The following is a 19,024-nucleotide window of genomic DNA, read 5'->3' on the forward strand; positions in this document are numbered from 1 at the left end:
CAATGGCTATTACTCCTCCCAATGAGAGCTCAGAGCTTATATATGGCTCAATCTATGGGTAATGCTGTAACCTTGCACAGACACACACCTAACTCTTTGCCCACCAGAGTTCTAGTCCCAGTTCACAGAGCAGTGATGCTGACATTTTTTCAATCATGGGCAGGACTTGAATTTGGACACAGTAGTTGCATTAGCAGTAGAGAACTGTACCACTGGACCATCAAGGTGTATAATTCCTTTGTGTGTGGATATCTATCACTGAACAAAGTAGAATGCTTAATGACATTGGTCCACAGGGGTGTTACTAGTTCCTAAAGTCCTGAATAACATTAAAGTTGGAAATATAACTAGTGCTGACATAAACAAAACAAGGTTAGCACAAACATTACAAATGCAAGTATGGCACCAAAATCTGCATATATTTAGAGGAAAAATAAATGCATAAATACAAAAGATAACATGGAAAACTTACAAGGTCACAACTTCCCACTGCAGTTGAGCCAACTATTCCATGACATTTTGTTGCATAGCAAGCCATCACATCCAAGAACCACTGAAACAGGAGGTAGACAGGTAAGTATAATGTATAAATAGATAAATAAGTTACTGTGGATTCATATTCAGGTGTATACATACCAAATTTTGTGGCATGTACATACCAAAATATAAGATGCATCCTATATTTAGGATTTATTGGTATGATAAAACTGAATGAAATTTTTTCTATAGCCTGAGCCATACTCTGCTGGGGTAGCTACTGCTTACCTCTGACTTTTAATCGCTAATCATATTTAAGGGTATTTGTGTAATTTGCCCTTCAATGACTCATATAGCTAATGCAGTAGGCTAGAATGCACATATAATCTTGTTCATATCAGTTAAACTTAGTCTACCTTATATCTAGTGTAAATTTACCTTTGATTACTGGTAGTTCCTTGATAGTCTTTTCCAATATACTTTAGGGATCACCTTTGACAAGTAATTTACCAACCACTGACCAATGATGGAAGTTTATAAAGGCTAAATATATTCATTTATAATCATTTAACTCTTCTCTTTGTTTAGTGGAATTATTTAGTAACACTATATATTCATTCTTTGGGGATACCAAGATCCTAAGGTAAACCTTAAGGCTGACCTTCATCACATAAGGTACAGAGGGGGGGGGAGTGAGGGTCATATTTTGAACAAGTGGATGACAGAAAATGTGGTAATTAAAAGGTATATATATATATATATATATATATATATATATATATATATATATATATATATATATATATATATATATATATATATATATATACATATGTATAGAATACATATACATTTGTATAAGGAAATATAAGTTAAAGGACTGTTTCAATAAAAAGTGTGAGATGACTGAAAAGTCAGAGTTGTGACTTGGGGTAAATGGAAGAAGAGAAAAAGCAAAACATCAAAGGAAGAGTATGTAGTATGACAGGCAGTATGAGGTGTGTGGTTATTTACCTATATTAATTTCTAAGCTATTCCAGGAGTTAGTGCATCTGTATGGAAAGTGTAATTTTGACATCCTTTAGACATATGCTTTTCAACATGATCTCATGGCATCACAACTCTCATCCTAGACCATGTGATCTCTTCTGTAAGTTCTAACCTACATCTAACACTCAATATTTGCTGCTTCCACTTTTGTGGTTTTGTGATGTGATATGGTCATATCACAAATATGTGGATGTTCATGGGGTAGAATGGTTCTACTTGGCTCTATCAGTAAGTCACTTATATGTTTAGGGTCACTACAACCTGTTAGAACTTTAATAATTACTGTTATTTTGTCTTGAATAAGGTTTATTTTCTTTACTAGTTAGGTCAGGAATATTAAACTAGGGGTACCTCGAGGGCTACATTAGTAAACTCGAGGTACCCCCAGTTTGACATGCTTGACCTATATAGTAAAGAAAATAAACCTTATTCAAGACAAAATAATAGTAATTAATAAAGTTCTAACATGTTGTAGTGAACTTAAACATATAAGTGACTTACTGATACAGCCAATTAGAACCATTCTACCCCATGAACATCCACATATTTATGAAGTGATATGGTTACATCACAAATATGTGGATGCTCATGGGGTAGAATGGGGGTACCTCCAGGGATACATTGGTAATGTGTTGTCATGAGGGCCACACATAATAACTATTTACCCATTACAACTAAGTGATATCATTTAATGAAATTTATTGCAGAATATTTATCTTCCTTCAATTTACAAACATACAATGTACAGACTAATGTTTTAACAACATTCATGGATACAAAGTATATATATGTATGTATATATATATATATATATATGTATATATATATATATAAACAGTATATATCATATGTATATATATATATATATAAACATATATACATATATATATAAATATATATATATATATATATATATATATATATATATATGTATATATATATGTATATATGTATATATAATATATATATATATATACATATATATATATGTATATATATACATATATACATATATGTATATATGTATATATATATATATATATATATACATATTATATATATATTTGTATATATATATATATATATGTATATATATATATGTATATATATATATGTATATATATATATGTATATATATATGTATATATATATGTATATATATATGTATATATATATGTATATATATATATATATATATATACATATATATATATATATATATATATACATATCTATATATATATATCTATATATATATATATGCTATATATATATATATAAGAACATAAGAACATCAGAAATTAAGGAGACTGCAAAAGACCATCAGGCCTACACTAGGCAGCTCCGTATCCATAACCACCTGTCGTCCCAATCCATTAAGTTGTCTAATCGTTTTTTAAAACAACTGATAGTTTCAGCGCTTTCTACGTGGTTACTAAGTTTATTCCATTCATCGACCACCCTATTTGTAAACAAATTATTTACTATTACCTTATTAAATCTAAATTTGACCAGTTTTATACCCATTACTGCGAGTCCTGCCCTGTTGTTTTATTATGATGACCTTGTTTGCATCACCCTTGTTATAGCCTTTGATCCACTTGAACACTTCTATTAGATCACCCCGCACTCTGCGTCTTTCCAGAGAGTGTAAGTTTAGGTGCCTAAGCCTCTCTTCGTAAGGCAAATTTCCGAGTCCTTGTATCATTTTGGTCATTCTTCTCTGTACTGATTCTAGTGAATTTATGTCCATTTTGTAGGACGGAGACCAAAACTGTACCGCATAGTCAAGGATGGGTCTAACTATCGCTAGATAGAGTTTAATAATTACCTCTGCACTTCTATTTGTTACCGTCCTAGCAATGAAGCCTAATGCTCTGTTTGCTTTATTTCTGGCGCTAATGCACTGCTTCCTGGTTTTAAGGTCCGGACTCACCAGAACTCCCAAGTCCCTCTCGCACTCAGATTTTTCTAAAAACGTGTCATCTAAGTTGTATCTATTTTCGGGGTTGTGTAGCCCTACGTTTAACACGCTACACTTAGAGATATTGAAGTTCATTTGCCATTTCACCGACCATGTTAACAGTTTATTAAGATCATCCTGCAGAATCTGGGCGTCTTCTCCTGACCTAATTAGGCGTCCTATTTTAGTGTCGTCCGCAAACTTACTAACATCACTATTTAACCCATCGTCTAAGTCGTTTATATACATAATGAACAATAAGGGACCCAAAACCGAGCCCTGGGGGACCCCGCTAGTAACATTGCCCCACCTAGATTTTATTCCATTTATGGTGACCCGCTGTTTTCTGTTACTAATCCAAGCTCTAATCCATTCTAACACTTTTCCTCCTATGCCATGGGCTTTGATTTTATTTAGTAGTCTCTGGTGTGGCACTTTGTCGAACGCTTTGCTAAAGTCAAGGTAAATAACATCGTAATTTTCATTGTTGTCTGACGCCTTATATACCTTAGTGTAAAAGGATAGAAGATTAGTCACGCATGACTTACCTTTGGAGAAACCATGCTGTGAATCACGAATTAAATTATGCCCTTCAATGTGTTCTCTGAGTCTATTTACTATTATTGATTCAAGCATTTTTCCTATAACCGATGTCAAACTGATTGGCCTGTAGTTGCATATAGACGATATATCTCCCTTCTTAAAAACAGGAACAACGTTTGCCTGCCTCCAAGTTGTTGGCACAAAACCAGTGTCTACCGAGTTATTGAATATTTCAGTTAAATGGTCGCAGATTTCAAATTTACACTCTTTAAGCATTCTTGGAAAAATTTCGTCCGGACCCGGAGATTTTGTAGCTTTAAGTCTGTCAATCTGCTTGATAACTTCTTCTTTACTAATGCTGATATTAGTTAGACTATTTTCTTCATCCTCTCTGAAAATCGGATCGCAGTCAGGTACTTTATCTAACCTCTCATTAGTAAACACCGATAAAAAAATAATTGTTAAACTCCTCATTCATTTTTTTCTCCGATTCTATCATGACATTTTCATCGTTTTTAATTGGTCCTATTTTTTCTTTTTCTCTTGTTCTATAGAGATGAAAGAAACCCTTTGGGTTGGATTTTGCTTGACTGGCAAACATTATTTCAAAATTAAGATTCGCTGAAAGTGTATTCATATAAACCAGCATTGCCAATTCGTTATATCTTGATCTAAGTGTGATTCCCCGTTTTTTATTTTTACGTAAAGTCCTCTTTTAATTCCGATCTCATGTTTCAATCTGTCCGTCATCCATTTGGGAGTATTACTATTTTTTCGTATTGACTTTAGGGGGATAAATGTGTTTTGTGCATTAATAATTAGATCTGCCAGATTGCTATACATCTCATCCAAAGTACTGACCTGATTTTTGGGCCGTCGCCCCGAATCGACCTGACCCAAGGCACGCGCATCACTCTCTTTGACCCAGACCTGACTTAAGGTATGCGAATTTCTCTCTTTGACCCAGACCTGACCCAAGGTACGCGTATCCTCCTTGACCCACTTCTGATTATCAGCCCCGCAACGAGAATCAAGAATGTTTGAAACGTCCGGATTGTTTTTCGTATTCAATTTCAAATAGGTTTTTATATTGTCAAAGTTTGCTTTCCTGAAGTCTGGTACTTGAACGTTATTTGTTACTTTTTATTTTTTCCCAAATAATATTAAATCTTATTTCTTGATGATCGCTAAAGCCTAGACTATCGCCCACTATTATGCTGCTAATTTGGTGCTCATTATTTGTTAGAATTAAGTCCAGGGTATTTTGTCCCCTCGTAGGATCGGTAATCATTTGTTTTAGGAAATTATCCTGCACCACATCTAGGAATTGTTTTCGCTTCATGATCTCCTATTAAAGTTTCCCAGTCAATGTTTCTATAGTTAAAATCTCCCATGATTACAAACGTTTTTGTACTGGGACGCTCTGTGAATTTCATGAATTAGGGGAATCAGTCTGCTCAATGCTAAGGTTAGGAGGTCTATACAAGACGCCAATAATAACTTTCTTATTCTTGCCTATAATCTCTACCCAAATAGATTCCGTACAGTCCTCTTCCTTAATCGAATTGTTGATAATACAGTTTAATGTATTTTTAACGAAAAGTGCTACACCTCCCCATTCCTGCCGACCCTATCCTTATGAAAAAACTTATATCCTTCTATTTCGATTTCCGGAAGGAAATGTTTATCAAGCCATGTTGATCCAGGATTTCAGTAATGGCTATAATATCGAAATTTTCTACGCATGCTTTACCTCGCAGCAAATCAATTTTGTTAATTATGCTCCTACTATTTGTATAGTAAACTTTAAGTTTATCTTCCCTCCACCTGCTTGGTGATTTTTTGTACAGTCCTCTAAGTTGTTTCTATTTCCTAAACTATATTCGATACTTCCCCCCCTACTCCCACATAATCTACCCGAAAAAACCCTGTAGCATGCCTACTTCTCGCTCAAGGGATTCAGCAAGGAGCCGAAATCCTTTGGGAGACAAGTGCACTCCGTCCCTTGTGTATAGGTGATTCTTACCATAAAAGCGGTCCCAGTTGTCGACAAATGCCCATCCACTAGCCTTACAATGTTTTGCCAGCCTGCAATTCATTGCAATAGCCCTGGAATGCCACATGCCTCCAACTCTACGCCTCGGAAGGATTCCACATACTACAGGAACACCTCCCCTATTTCTGATCTTGTCTAGCGCATCTCGGTACCGCGCAAATAATTCCTCACTCCCTACCTTACCTATATCATTTCCTCCGGCACTTAAGCAAACTACTGGGTCCTTACCTTCCCCTACTAGACACTCTTCAATCCTATCTCTAACATCACCTATGCCCGCGCCGGGGAAACACACCTGCGTCCTATGCTTCCTATCTTTGTCGCAGAAAACCCTGTCTAAATACCTCACTTGACTGTCTCCTACTACCAAAATCTTACCTGTGGGCAGGGATCCAGCGTCTGCCCTTTTCTTCTTCTCTTGGATTTCAGTAGTTCCTTCTTCCTGCAGATTTGCCAGCACTTGAAACGAGTTTTTGCATTTCAGTGGGGCTGGTGAGGAATTTTTTCCACTTTTCCGCATCTTATTTCTCACCGTATTCCATCCATGCTCATCGCTAATATTGCCTTCCGTATCATGGGCCTTCGAGCGGAGAACTCGATTCTCCTCCTTAAGGCACTTAACAGCAATCCTCCAAGGCTTCAATTCTACTAAGTAGAGATTGTACCTCTTCGGCGCTGAACACAGTGCCACATTCACTCGCCATATCGCTAACTGAAGCAGCTACCCGGTTTGACCTGACCTGAGTGACGACTACTGCTCATATATATATATATATATACATACAGCATTTTCCCTTTTACAAGGGAGATAGCAAATATCAAAGCAATAAAATTCACTCCCACCCATTTCATCCCCACATACTCCACTCCCATTCCCTCCCTCTTATTTTGGCTCCTCCTGGATGATGGATCATCAACGCATCTCGTCCACTTCCATGATTCAGAAGCAATGTAGCAAGACACAGCACATCCATAGCAAGGCTGCTTCATTTAATCACCAACCACCCTCTCAATCCCCTCATACAGAGAGAGAGAAGACAGGGAGAAATACCTTCAGGCTGCATCAAAATTTCATTCATACATAGTACCTTACCCCCCATCCTCACCCACTCCCTTCCATGCATCACAGCATCATTCATACACAACCATTCTCCACTCACTCCTATCTTCTGTCTTCTCCCTTCCTTCCTCAACAGACATTCCCCTCATTCCCAATGCCCATTTTACTCCATCCATCCATCTCATCCTAAGTTGCCCCCTCATGTTCTCTCCTTCCACCTCTGCCTGCCACACCTCTTTTACTAATTTTTCTTCACTCATTCTTTCCATGTGTCCAAACCATCCCAAAACTCTTTCATCAACCCTATCTCCCAACACCCCTTCCATCCCTGCTCTCTTCCTCACTTACTTGTTTCTCACTCTATCCAACCTAGTAACCCCTACAATACTTCTCAGGCATTTCATCTCAGACACATTTAAACTCTTCCTCTCCTATGTTTCATGTTTTTGCCCCATACAGTGCTGTCGGCACAATCACTCCTTCAAAAGACTGGGAAAATGCTAACATTGTACCAATACATAAAGGAGGAAACAAGTAAGAACCAACTAACTCTAGACCAGTCTCTCTAACAAGCACTATAACCAAAATTTATGAGAAAAATATCAAGAATAGATGGGTAAAACACCTGGAAGAAAATAATATAATAAACCCAAGACAATTTGGGTTCAGACAAGGAAGATCATATACCACAAACTTAATATGTTTTTACTCAAGACTAATAGATATAGTGCAAGAAAGGGATGGATGGGCTGATTGTGCTTTCATGAACTTACAAAAAGCTTTTGACAAGGTACCACACAAAAAAAATTATTCAAAAAACTGGAACATATAGGAGGGATTCAAGGGAACCTTCTAAAATGGATGGAGGACTTCCTGATTGGTAGAAAGATGAGAGTAGTACCGTATTTTCCGGCGTATAGTGCGCAACTTTTTTCCGTTGGAAGGACCAAAAAATGGGGGGTGCGCGTTATCCGGTGGTGCGCATTATCTACGTCCTACGATAAAAATTCTGCGGCTGTGTGTGTAATTTTTTTCACAACAACGTGACGATGTTGGCCGTCACAATGTCGGGACGGCACACTTCTCCGTGACGTTCCGTGAGAACAAGAAGAACAGCCATGGTGACATGAAATAATACGACAGCATGGGATACCGTATATAAATATTTGGTATAGGTAGGTATCTATCGAATCTTATTTTTCATGTTTAAATAGGCCTAAACACCATGAAACATGATCAATATTCATGATGTTTGCCCATGTTCACAGCATCCTAGTTTGAATTTTTATGTTAGCTTTGTTGCTTCACTTTAGGTATGGTACAAATTCCGTTGTGGCCGTTCATAAACTCGTGTCAAACACCTGACTACAACACCCTCTTTTGGGAGTTATATTAACTAACCGTCACCTCGATGAGAGACTGTCCTATTTCACCACTGTCATTGCAGGTTCAAAGCTAAAACGAAACAGTCTGTAGTTTGTTTCAGTATTAAATAAAAAATGGTAAAGACGAATTATTTCCTCAAGATATAAAATGGACATTTTCTGTAAAAATCCCGATTTTTTTCTGTATATTTTACTTTCAATAAACTTTTTTTTAGATCATATTTCCTACAAACTATTTAAGCTACAAAGTAATAAGGGACCAACGCACAGCATGAGTCATATACCGGTACATGTAGTTCCGACTTTTTCATAGTTGTGTCCTGATTGATGCCTAAACTGACACTTAATTTAGTGACAAATCAACAGATTTCCCAGCGGTGGCTCTAGCCAATGAAAAATACTTCTCCATGTAACCTCGTTCACATGATATAAATACCGAGGTAAAACTGCGTTATAGACAAATGCGATCGGGCATGCGCGTTATACGTCGGTGCGCGCTATCTGTGTACTGAGATAACGAAGTGTATAGGTGCGCATTATAACCCAATGCGCATTTTAAGCCGGAAAATACGGTACTCGGAGAAAAATATTCAGGTTGGAAGGAGGTGATCAGTGGAGTTCTGCAAGGATCTGTATTGGCTCCAATAATGTTTGCTATTTATGTGAATGACATGGATGATGATGTTTCTTTTGAAAAAAAAAAGTGATCTTATAACTTGGATAAAGAAAGTTGATATTTTATACCTGTACTTTGTTGCGAGGGTTCTCTGTTAAGGCAAAACATAACTCCATGGTATCAATCAAACTCTCCTTCTGAAAAATGAAGTACAACAAATTAGTTTCGAAAATAATTTTGTTTAGGTATGTGAAAATAGATGAAAATAATTTTCTAGCCCTGACTCCATGCCCAGTATGTGAATAAAACCTCTATGTATTATCAACAATATTGTGTAATACTGGCTGAATGAGCTCCAATTACAGATGTCTTGAAGTAGATGCAGCCCATTAACATTATAATAGTTTATGTCTCAGAAAAGAAACTATATTTATCTATCTTTCTATCTATCTATATATTATATATATATATATATATATATATATATATATATATATATATATATATATATATACACACACACACAATAGACAGCTGGAACAAGTTAGATGAGAAAGTAGTGTGTGCAAAAACAATACATGAATTTAAAAATAGTTTAGATAAAATGAGATATGAAAACGGTACCCCACGAGCATAGCTCCCCTTCCCGTAAAATACAACTAGGTGAAACTAGGTAAATATATATATATATATATATATATATATATGTGTGTGTGTGTGTGTGTGTGTATATATATACTGTATATATATGTGTATATATATACTGTATATATATGTGTATATATATATATATATATATATATATATATACACAGACGTTCCTCAACTTACGTTTTAGTTACATTCCGAACGGCCGAACGTAAGTTGAAAATGAACGTAAGTTGTTACTGTACCATACATCCGTAAATTCTATTACCGTATCTTATAAAACACCCCTAAATCATTAATTATACACATAACATTGTAAAATTATAACATTAATTTCAAATAAGTTAAATTCAAGCAACATAAATTGAGATGGTGGAGGAGGAGGGGGAGGACGAGGAGGCAAGGCACGTTCAGTCTGTCGTCTGTGCCATGTAAACAATGGACGCAGCGTCATGCGTAAGTATCGTTTGAACTACGGAGAGTGCGCTAAACTAAAAAAATCACTCCATTTTTTTTTTTTTTTTTTTTTACATTTCTTTTTTAAAGTCAGTTCAAACGTAAAATCGAAAAAACGTAAAACGAATGAACGTAAGTAGAGGAGCATCTGTATACACACACACACACACACTTTCAACTGAATGGACGGTATGAACTGGTGTTCCAAAGAAAAAGGAAAAACTACGTGGATCACAGCATTCAGGAAGTGCCTATTGTATTTATAGGGAAGGGGAGTGCTCGTGAAATAGTAGGGAAGTGATAGGGAAGGAGAAGGGAAGGGATATTGAGGGAAATGGAAGGAAATGAGGAAGGGGAGGACTTAGTCCAAGAGTCTAGACGGCTGATAAACAAACGTCGAACGGACGACTTGGATTTAGATGAGGGGACTAACAAAATTGTAAAGATCAGAAACATAGATAAGAGCAGTTCAATGGAAGGTGAGGATGATAATTTCCAAGGATTTAATGAAAGGGCGGCGGATACCAACCTCCCCCGACTGGCAAAACTGGAGGAAAAACTTGAACAAATGTCTAACAACTGGGAAGTTAGGTTTGGCAAAATGACAAAAATTGCCGAGAGATTTGAAAAATTGGAAGAACTAGAGAAGGCGAATAAAAACTTAACTGATGAAATAGAAGACCTAAAAAGACAGTTAAGAGAAGTAAAGGTGGAGAATGAGGAATTGAAGAGGAATAGTAAAGAAAACAGAGATGTCATAACTAAAGAAGCTAAGAATTGGAAGACAACCCAAGAAGACAATAAAGTTTCATTCACTGACATAATCAAACAGCAATTGAAAAAACATACTGAAGACTTAGTTATAACATTGATGAGACAAAAGGAGAATATAGTAAGAGATTTAGCAGACAAAAAGAAATGTATGATTATATTAGGAATGGAAGAGAAACATAACCCAGATAGAACCTCAAGAATCAAAGAGGAAAATGAAAAAGTAAGCCAATTACTAGAATCAGTTCAGGAAGATGAACCAGAAATTATGAAGCAAATCGAAGAGAAATTTAGACTTGGAAAGTATAGCACAGATAAGACCAGACCAATTAAGATTAAATTCAGGTCACAAACGATGGCAGAGAATATCTTATCCAAAACAGGGAAACTAGCAACAAGTGAACAATATAAAAAGGTATGGATAAAAAGGGAAATGAATAAAGAGGAAAGGGAAGAAGAAAAAATGAAAAGACTTAAAGCTAAGGAAAAAAACGAGAACAGAACGGAGTCAGAGAAAGAGAGATTCTATTGGAGAGCAGTGAATATGAAACTAAGGAAAGTCGACATACAAGAGAAAAACAAAAGGGAAACAGAGAACACAATGGAAGTGGCAGAAAAATAAGAGTATCTTACACAAATATAGATAGATTAATGGATTGAATGAGCTGAATGATTATTTGAAGGAAAAAGAACCAGACATAATGGGAATTGTAGAAACAAAATTAAAAGGTCCACTACCACCCAACAGTGTAGGACATGATGCATATAATTATTGGATTAGAAACAGAGAGACAAAGCAAGGGGGTGGAGTTATGTTCCTGACTAAGAAGGATATAAACGTGAAGTGTGTCACATATGGAAAGAATACAGTAGAGATGATTATTATTGAAATGGAAGACAGATAAGAAGAGCAGAAAGTTTGTGATAAATTATGTGCCCCCGAAAACAGCCTCATGGGAAGAGAGTGAACATAAAAGTATGTTAGAGGACACAAAGATAGCATTAAACAAGATAATGGAAGATGGAGGAAGAATAGTTATGATGGGCGACTTTAATTGCAAAGAAATCTGCTGGGAAGAGATGACAGTAAAGGGTGGAGACAGCTCATGGGGAAACGCTCTACTTGAGATGATTACTGACCATACAATGACACAATGGATACAGGAGAACACTAGGTATAGAAATGAAGAAGAGCCATCGAGACTAGACCTAATAATTACATCCGAACCCAGAATAGTGGACAAGATTGAATATAAAACACCAATAGGTAAAAGTGACCACATATTGATTGAACTGGAACTTAATGAAGAAAAATATATCAAAAGAAATGAACAATATAGAAAAGGAAGAATGATGTATGAAAAAACAAACTTTGATAAAATAAGAGAATTCTTTCAAAAAGAAAACTGGGAAGAAATATACAAAGAAGAAACAACAGTAGAAGAGAAATGGAATATTTTGACAAAAATTTACAAAAAAGGAGTGGAAAAGTATGTCCCAAGACAAAAACAAGAAAAAGAATATATAAAATACTGGTACAACAAAAGCTGTAGGGAGTTAAAAGACAAAAGAGACAAAGCCTGGACCAGATGGAAAAAAGACAGAAGACCTGAAAAATGGAAAATATATACCTGTTATAGAAATGAATATGTACAAACGTGCAGAGAGGAAAAGAGAAAATATGAAAAAGATGTCATAGAAAAGTGTAAAGATCAACCAAAACTATTCTACAGATATGTAAACAATAAACTGAAAAACAAACAAGATTTGGAGAAATTAAGACAAGGAGGAGTTGAATACACAGAGGAAATTGAAATGGCAGAAATTATGAACAAACATTTTAAATCAGTGTTTACAAGGGAGAACATACAACCTGAAGAGATCGAATGGAAAGAGAAAGTCCTCCTATGAAAGAAATAGAAGTAACAAAGAATGAAATATTGAAACACTTGAGTAATCTTGATGTCAGAAAATCACATGGACCAGATGAAATAGCAAACTGGATTTTGAAAGAATGCAGGAAAGAACTGACAGACATAATACATAGCATAATAAACAGTTCCTTGAAAGAAGGTAAAGTTCCAGAAGATTGGAAAAAAGCAAATATAGTACCTATATATAAAGGAAGAAATAAAGAAGACCCTAACAACTATAGGCCAGTCTCTCTAACAAGTACAATAGCAAAAATTTGTGAAAGAATTGTCAAAAGTAGATGGGTAAAATATTTAGAAAAAAACAACGTGCTAAATCCAAGGCAATTTGGATTCAGACAAGGACGATCATGCGTCACCAATTTAATATGTTTCTATTCAAGACTAATAGATATAATACAAGAAAGAGATGGATGGGCTGATTGTGCATTTCTAGACCTAAAAAAAGCTTTTGACAAAGTACCACATAAGAAGTTGCTTAAGAAATTAGAAACTGAAGGAGGAATACAGGGCAAACTGCTAAATTGAATGGAAGACTTTTTGCAAGAAAGAAAAATGAGAGTAGTGATAAGAGACCAGCACTCAAAATGGGATGAAGTAATAAGCGGTGTTCCACAAGGAACAGTTCTGGCCCCAATAATGTTTGCTATATATATTAATGATATGGATGAAGGAATTGAAAGCTATATGAGCTTTTTTGCAGATGATGCAAAACTATTGAAAAAAGTGAACACGGAAGAAGATTGTGAATCACTACAAAGAGATCTAAATAAAGTACAGGAATGGAGTAGGAAGTGGGAGATGGAGTTCAATACAAAAAAGTGTAGTATAATGGAATTTGGAAAAAGTAAAAACAGAATAACAGGATCATATAAATTGGGAGAAGAAGGAATAAAAAAAGCCGAAAATGAAAAGGACCTGGGAGTCATTGTTATGAATAATATGTCACCTGAAAAACATATAAATAAGATTTTTGGAGAAACCTATAATTTAATAAGAACAATCAAAGTGGCATTTACATACCTGGATGAAGAAATGGTGAAGAAAATTCTAATCACTCTGATAAGACCAAGATTGGAATATGCAGCAACGATATGGTCACCAAGTGCAAAAAAATGCATAAAAAAACTTGAAAGAATACAAAGAGCAATTACAAAATTGGCACCAACACTCTCAAAACTATCATATGAAGAGAGACTAGCAAAACTTGAACTACAGACACTAGAGCAAAGAAGAGAGAGAGGAGATTTGATAGCTATTTACAGAATCATGAAAGGTATAGAAATTACTGATAGAGAGAATCTGATAAAATGGGATGACAGAAATACAAGAGGACATGGAAAGAAAATAAAAAAAGACAGCTATAGAAGAGATGTGAAAAAGAACAGCTTTCCTCATAGAGTAATAGACAGTTGGAACAAGTTAGATGAGAAAGTGGTGTGTGCAAAAACAATACATGAATTTAAAAATAGTTTAGATAAAATGAGATACGAAAATGGGACACCACGAGCATAGCTCCCCTTCCCGTAAAATACAACTAGGTAAATACAACTAGGTAAATACACAAGACCAAGATTGGAATATGCTGCAACGATGTGGTCACCTAGTACAAAAATAAATGTATAAAAAACTTGAAAGAATACAAAGAGCAATTACAAAATTGGCACCAACACTCTAAAAACTATCATATGAAGAGAGACTAGCAAAACTTGAACTACAGACACTAGAACAAGGAAGAGAGAGAGGAGATTTGATAGCTATTTACAGAATCATGAAAGACATAGAAATTATTGATAGAGAGAATCTGATAAAATGGGATGATAGAAATACAAGAGGGCACGGAAAGAAAATCAAGAAAGACAGCTATAGAAGAGATGTGAAAAAGAACAGCTTTCCTCACAGAATAATAGACAGTTGGAACAAGTTAGATGAGAAAGTGGTGTGTGCAAAAACAATACATGAATTTAAAAATAGTTTAGATAAAATGAGATATGAAGACGGGATACAACGAGCATAGCTCCCCTTCCCGTAAAATACTAGGTAAATACATATATATACATATATATACATATATATATATATATATATATATATGTATATATACATATATATATATATATATATATATATATATATATATATATATATATATATATATATATATATATATATATATATATATATATATATATATATATATATATATATATGCATGGGTGTAATATCTTACCAAATATTTTTTTTTCTCTCTCTCTCACAAAATGTCTTTTCTATTGCCAGTTTTGGTGAACGAAGATCCGTAACCTATGAACATGGTTTATGCACATTCGAAATATGTTTCTATACAGTCATCACACCTCTTCAAAAAATATTATTCAGTTACTCAATCAAGAAATAATACTTAGGAAATTTGTAGTAATGAGTTTCTAGATTGATTCCAAATTATAAAAGCAAGTACTGTACCTGTTATCTGAAAGCAAGTGAATGAGAGAGAAGGAAGAAGAGGATGTCTTTTTTTTTTCCCTTCTGAATTATTGTAGCTTACCACAGAACCAGTGGGCCATGAATCAAAAATGGAAGTGAAGTCCGACTCAGTTATTTTAGTGTCGTCATTGAATCCCATCTCCTTCATGAAGCACCAATAGAACACGTAATCTGTGATCTGATCTGTCAACATAAAAAAGACGGTATATATACCACATGCTCTGCTGCAGCTGTTGTTACAATAATGTGTGTAATCACTAGTCATATGCATTTTTAAACTGTCAAAAATTTAACTGTACTGGGGTACTATCTGCATGGTAACATGAGCAAGTACTTTAGGGAGTGTTATGGGAACCTCTACAAATCAGTGCCACACATCATTTGTTCATTTCAAGAATTAGAAGCTCTACTCATAGGCTGCTTTCACATCAAGGTGGCATGTCGCACGTGGCAGGTGGCAAGTGGAACGGTGATTTCAGTCCAAGGTAGCACGTCGTCACGTGTTTCAGGGTGGCAGTCCACTTCACAGTGCGAGTACTGAGGTGATGTTGTGTCATACAGACATTTGTATTTCTCCACAGATTATACAAATTTTATGTTAAAAGACAACTGTTTCCAACAAGGCTGTGCGTCCCTCTCATCATGCAGTGTTGTCACATGTGCTTGTGCAAATCTCTCTAGTCTCATGAAAACTAATCAACATGTGCCATGCATCCAAAAGTTTTCATTTTATTGTATCTATTGTTATTAAAATACTGTAATACTACATCATATAATGATAAGTTTGGAAGTGAAAGTTCCATTAGAATTTGGCATCACAGTCCAGGGAGGCAAGTAGTACACTTAAAAACAAAACAAAAACGGACATAATCATTGTTGGAGTGGCATGCAAGTTGCACGTGGCTCATGCGACAGGTCACGCCACCTCGGTGAGAAAGGTTCCATAGATTTCCTAATGTTCGTTTTCAAGTGGCGTGCTACGTGCTATGCCAAGTGCGACGTACCATTGAACCAATTACTAGTCCAACTTAATAGGCTACCACTTATTCCGTGTAAAGCTAATTTAGTAATTAGTCTTTCGCGTGGGACGGTATCAAAAGCTTTTGCAAAGTCTAGATATATTAAATCTATATTGTTTCTTTTGTCATAATTCGAGATAACTGTGTTGTAGAATTCGAGTAAGTTAGTCACGCAAGAACGTTTCCGTCTGAAACCATGCTGGCTATCATTTATCAAACGGTTACTTTCTAAATGATGTTCGATAGCATCTCTGATGATAGTCTCCATTATTTTTCCTACGATTGAAGTCAAACTTATAGGCCTATAGTTATTTGGTTTCTTTTTGTCACCTTTTTTAAATATGGGAGTAACGTTAGCTAGTTTCCATTCTCTTGGGACATCTCCGGATATGATGGATTTCTTGAAAATAATTTCTAATGGAACAACAATCTCATTTTTCATTCCTTTAAGATTCTTGGATGCCAACCGTCAGGCCCTGGTGTTTTATTAACTTTGAGTTTGTCTATACACCTTTTAATTTTTCTTTTGTTATATTTACCGTAGTGAGACTTTTCACAGGTTTCAGTTTGGAGTTCACTTTGAGGTGTTTCGTTTACGTATACCGAGCTTAAATAATTGTTTAAGATATTACACATTCCTTCATTTGAATATTCTCGGTCTTGCTTATATCCTTCACTCTGTGTGGGGACCATAGTATCTATCTACATATTAAGAGTTTTTCCCCCTTTTATAAAGGAGGTAGGCAAGTCAAAGGCATGTACCTACTCCCACCCATTACGCTCCCATCCACCACCCTTTCCTCATTCTCATCTTAGCTTCTCATGGATGACGGGCCACCCCTGTATCCCGCGTACTGTCCTGGGTCAGAAGTAATGTAGAAAGACACAGTACACCCACAGTAAGGCCACTTCACTTAATCGGTGGCCCCTCCCCTCTCCGTTCCTTCATGCAGAAAAAGAGAAGACAGGGAAAAAATCCCTTTGGGCTACGTCAAAATATAATTCATACGTAACCATTCCCTACCCCCCCCTATTTCCCGCCCTTTCTTCCTTGCATAACAGTGCCATCTATACACAGTCACTCTCCACTCATCTCTATCTCCTGCTTTTCTTTCAATCTATAATTTATCTCCACCTCCACTCCTCTCTTTCCTGCCACATGTGACCCCAAATACCTAAAGCTATCCACTTCCTTCAGCCTCTCTCATTTTAGACTTATTTCCAACTAACTGCCATCCTCTAACGTTGTACATCTCACTACCTTACTTTTACCCACATTTACCTTCAATTTTTTCCTATCGCATACCTTCCCAAACTCCGTCACTAGATTCCGTAATCCTTCCCCTGACATCCTGCCACAAGCTCAGTGTCGTCAGTAAACAACAACTGGCTCACCCCCCACTTTCCTCCATTTTCTTTAACCATCTCCAGTCCCCTGCCCATTGCCCTCGCCTTTACCTCCTCCACCACCCCACCCATGTACTCTTACACATTGAACAGCCACGGCGACACGACACATCCCTGACGAAGTCCCACCTTTACCTCAAATCACTCACTCTATTTCCCATTCTAACACAGACTCTACTACTCTCATAAAAGCTCTTGACTCCTCTTAACAGCTTTCTCTCAATCCCATATATCTGCAAAACTTCCCACAGATCCTACCCTGTCATAAGCCTTTTCCAAACCCATAAAGGCCCAAAAAGCATCCCTACCTTTTCCTAAAGTTTTCTCACACGTCTATCTTACTACAAACATCTCATCCACACAACCCCTACCTTTCCTAAATCCACTGTTCCTTGCCTATTACTTCCTCTGTTCCTCTCCTAATCCTCTCCATTAAAACTCTCTCATAAGCCTTTCCAACCACACTCAACAAAGTGATCCCCGTGAAACTACTAACATTTGTCCCCTTTTCCCTTGTAAAGTGGAACTATACAGGTATTCCTCCAGTCCTCCGACACTCTACCCTCCCTGAGACACACATTAAACAACCTCACCAGCCAGTCGACTATTACTGTAACTCCCTTCTTCAGACATTCTGCATGGCAACCATCTAGTCTAGGTCCCTGTTCTTATAATTTTCAGAGCTACTTGCACCTCATCTTTTCTTATCTATTTCTCCTCCATTTTCCTCATTCATCCCCGTCATTTTCTTAGCGCCTCCCACTTCTACCACCAATCCCTCCGTGTCCTCCATATTCAACAGCTCTCTAAAATACTTTGCCCATCTTTCCCTTGCAGCCTCTTTTTCCGTTAAAATCTACACCTCTCACCTTTCCTTCTCTACTTGACTCACCTCCCCTTCTTCTCTTGATTTGCTTCCAGAACATCTTTTTATTACTTTGAAAAAAAAAAAAAAAACTGTCATACTGCTTCCCCATTTTACATCTGATCTCCTTTTCACCTTTTTTTTATTCTCTCTCTCTCTCTATCTATCTATCTCTCTTTCTCTCTCTCTTTTATACCTGTCATACTTTTCTCTCATCCTACTTTGCAACCAGTCCTTGAATGCTCGTTTCTTCTCTTCAATTACCTTCTTCATTTCATCATCCTACCACTCAC

At 36.2% G+C, this 19,024-nt stretch overlaps 1 protein-coding gene across 1 annotated transcript in view; it reads right to left on the reverse strand.

Moving 5' to 3' along the window:
* LOC143035767 (uncharacterized) overlaps positions 1-19,024 on the reverse strand; it is a 38,533-nt gene that overhangs the window by 10,193 nt on the left and 9,316 nt on the right. Inside the window, exons 5-7 of the mRNA XM_076202701.1 lie at positions 15,502-15,623; positions 9,279-9,347; positions 473-553 (exon numbers count right to left, since the gene is read on the reverse strand). Of these exons, the coding sequence (XP_076058816.1) occupies positions 473-553; positions 9,279-9,347; positions 15,502-15,623 (272 nt within the window). The remainder of the gene's footprint in view (positions 1-472; positions 554-9,278; positions 9,348-15,501; positions 15,624-19,024) is intronic.

The sequence above is a fragment of the Oratosquilla oratoria genome, chromosome 19, assembly GCF_046742065.1.
Source record: "Oratosquilla oratoria isolate Oo_2021 chromosome 19, ASM4674206v1, whole genome shotgun sequence".
NCBI lineage: Eukaryota > Metazoa > Arthropoda > Malacostraca > Stomatopoda > Squillidae > Oratosquilla > Oratosquilla oratoria.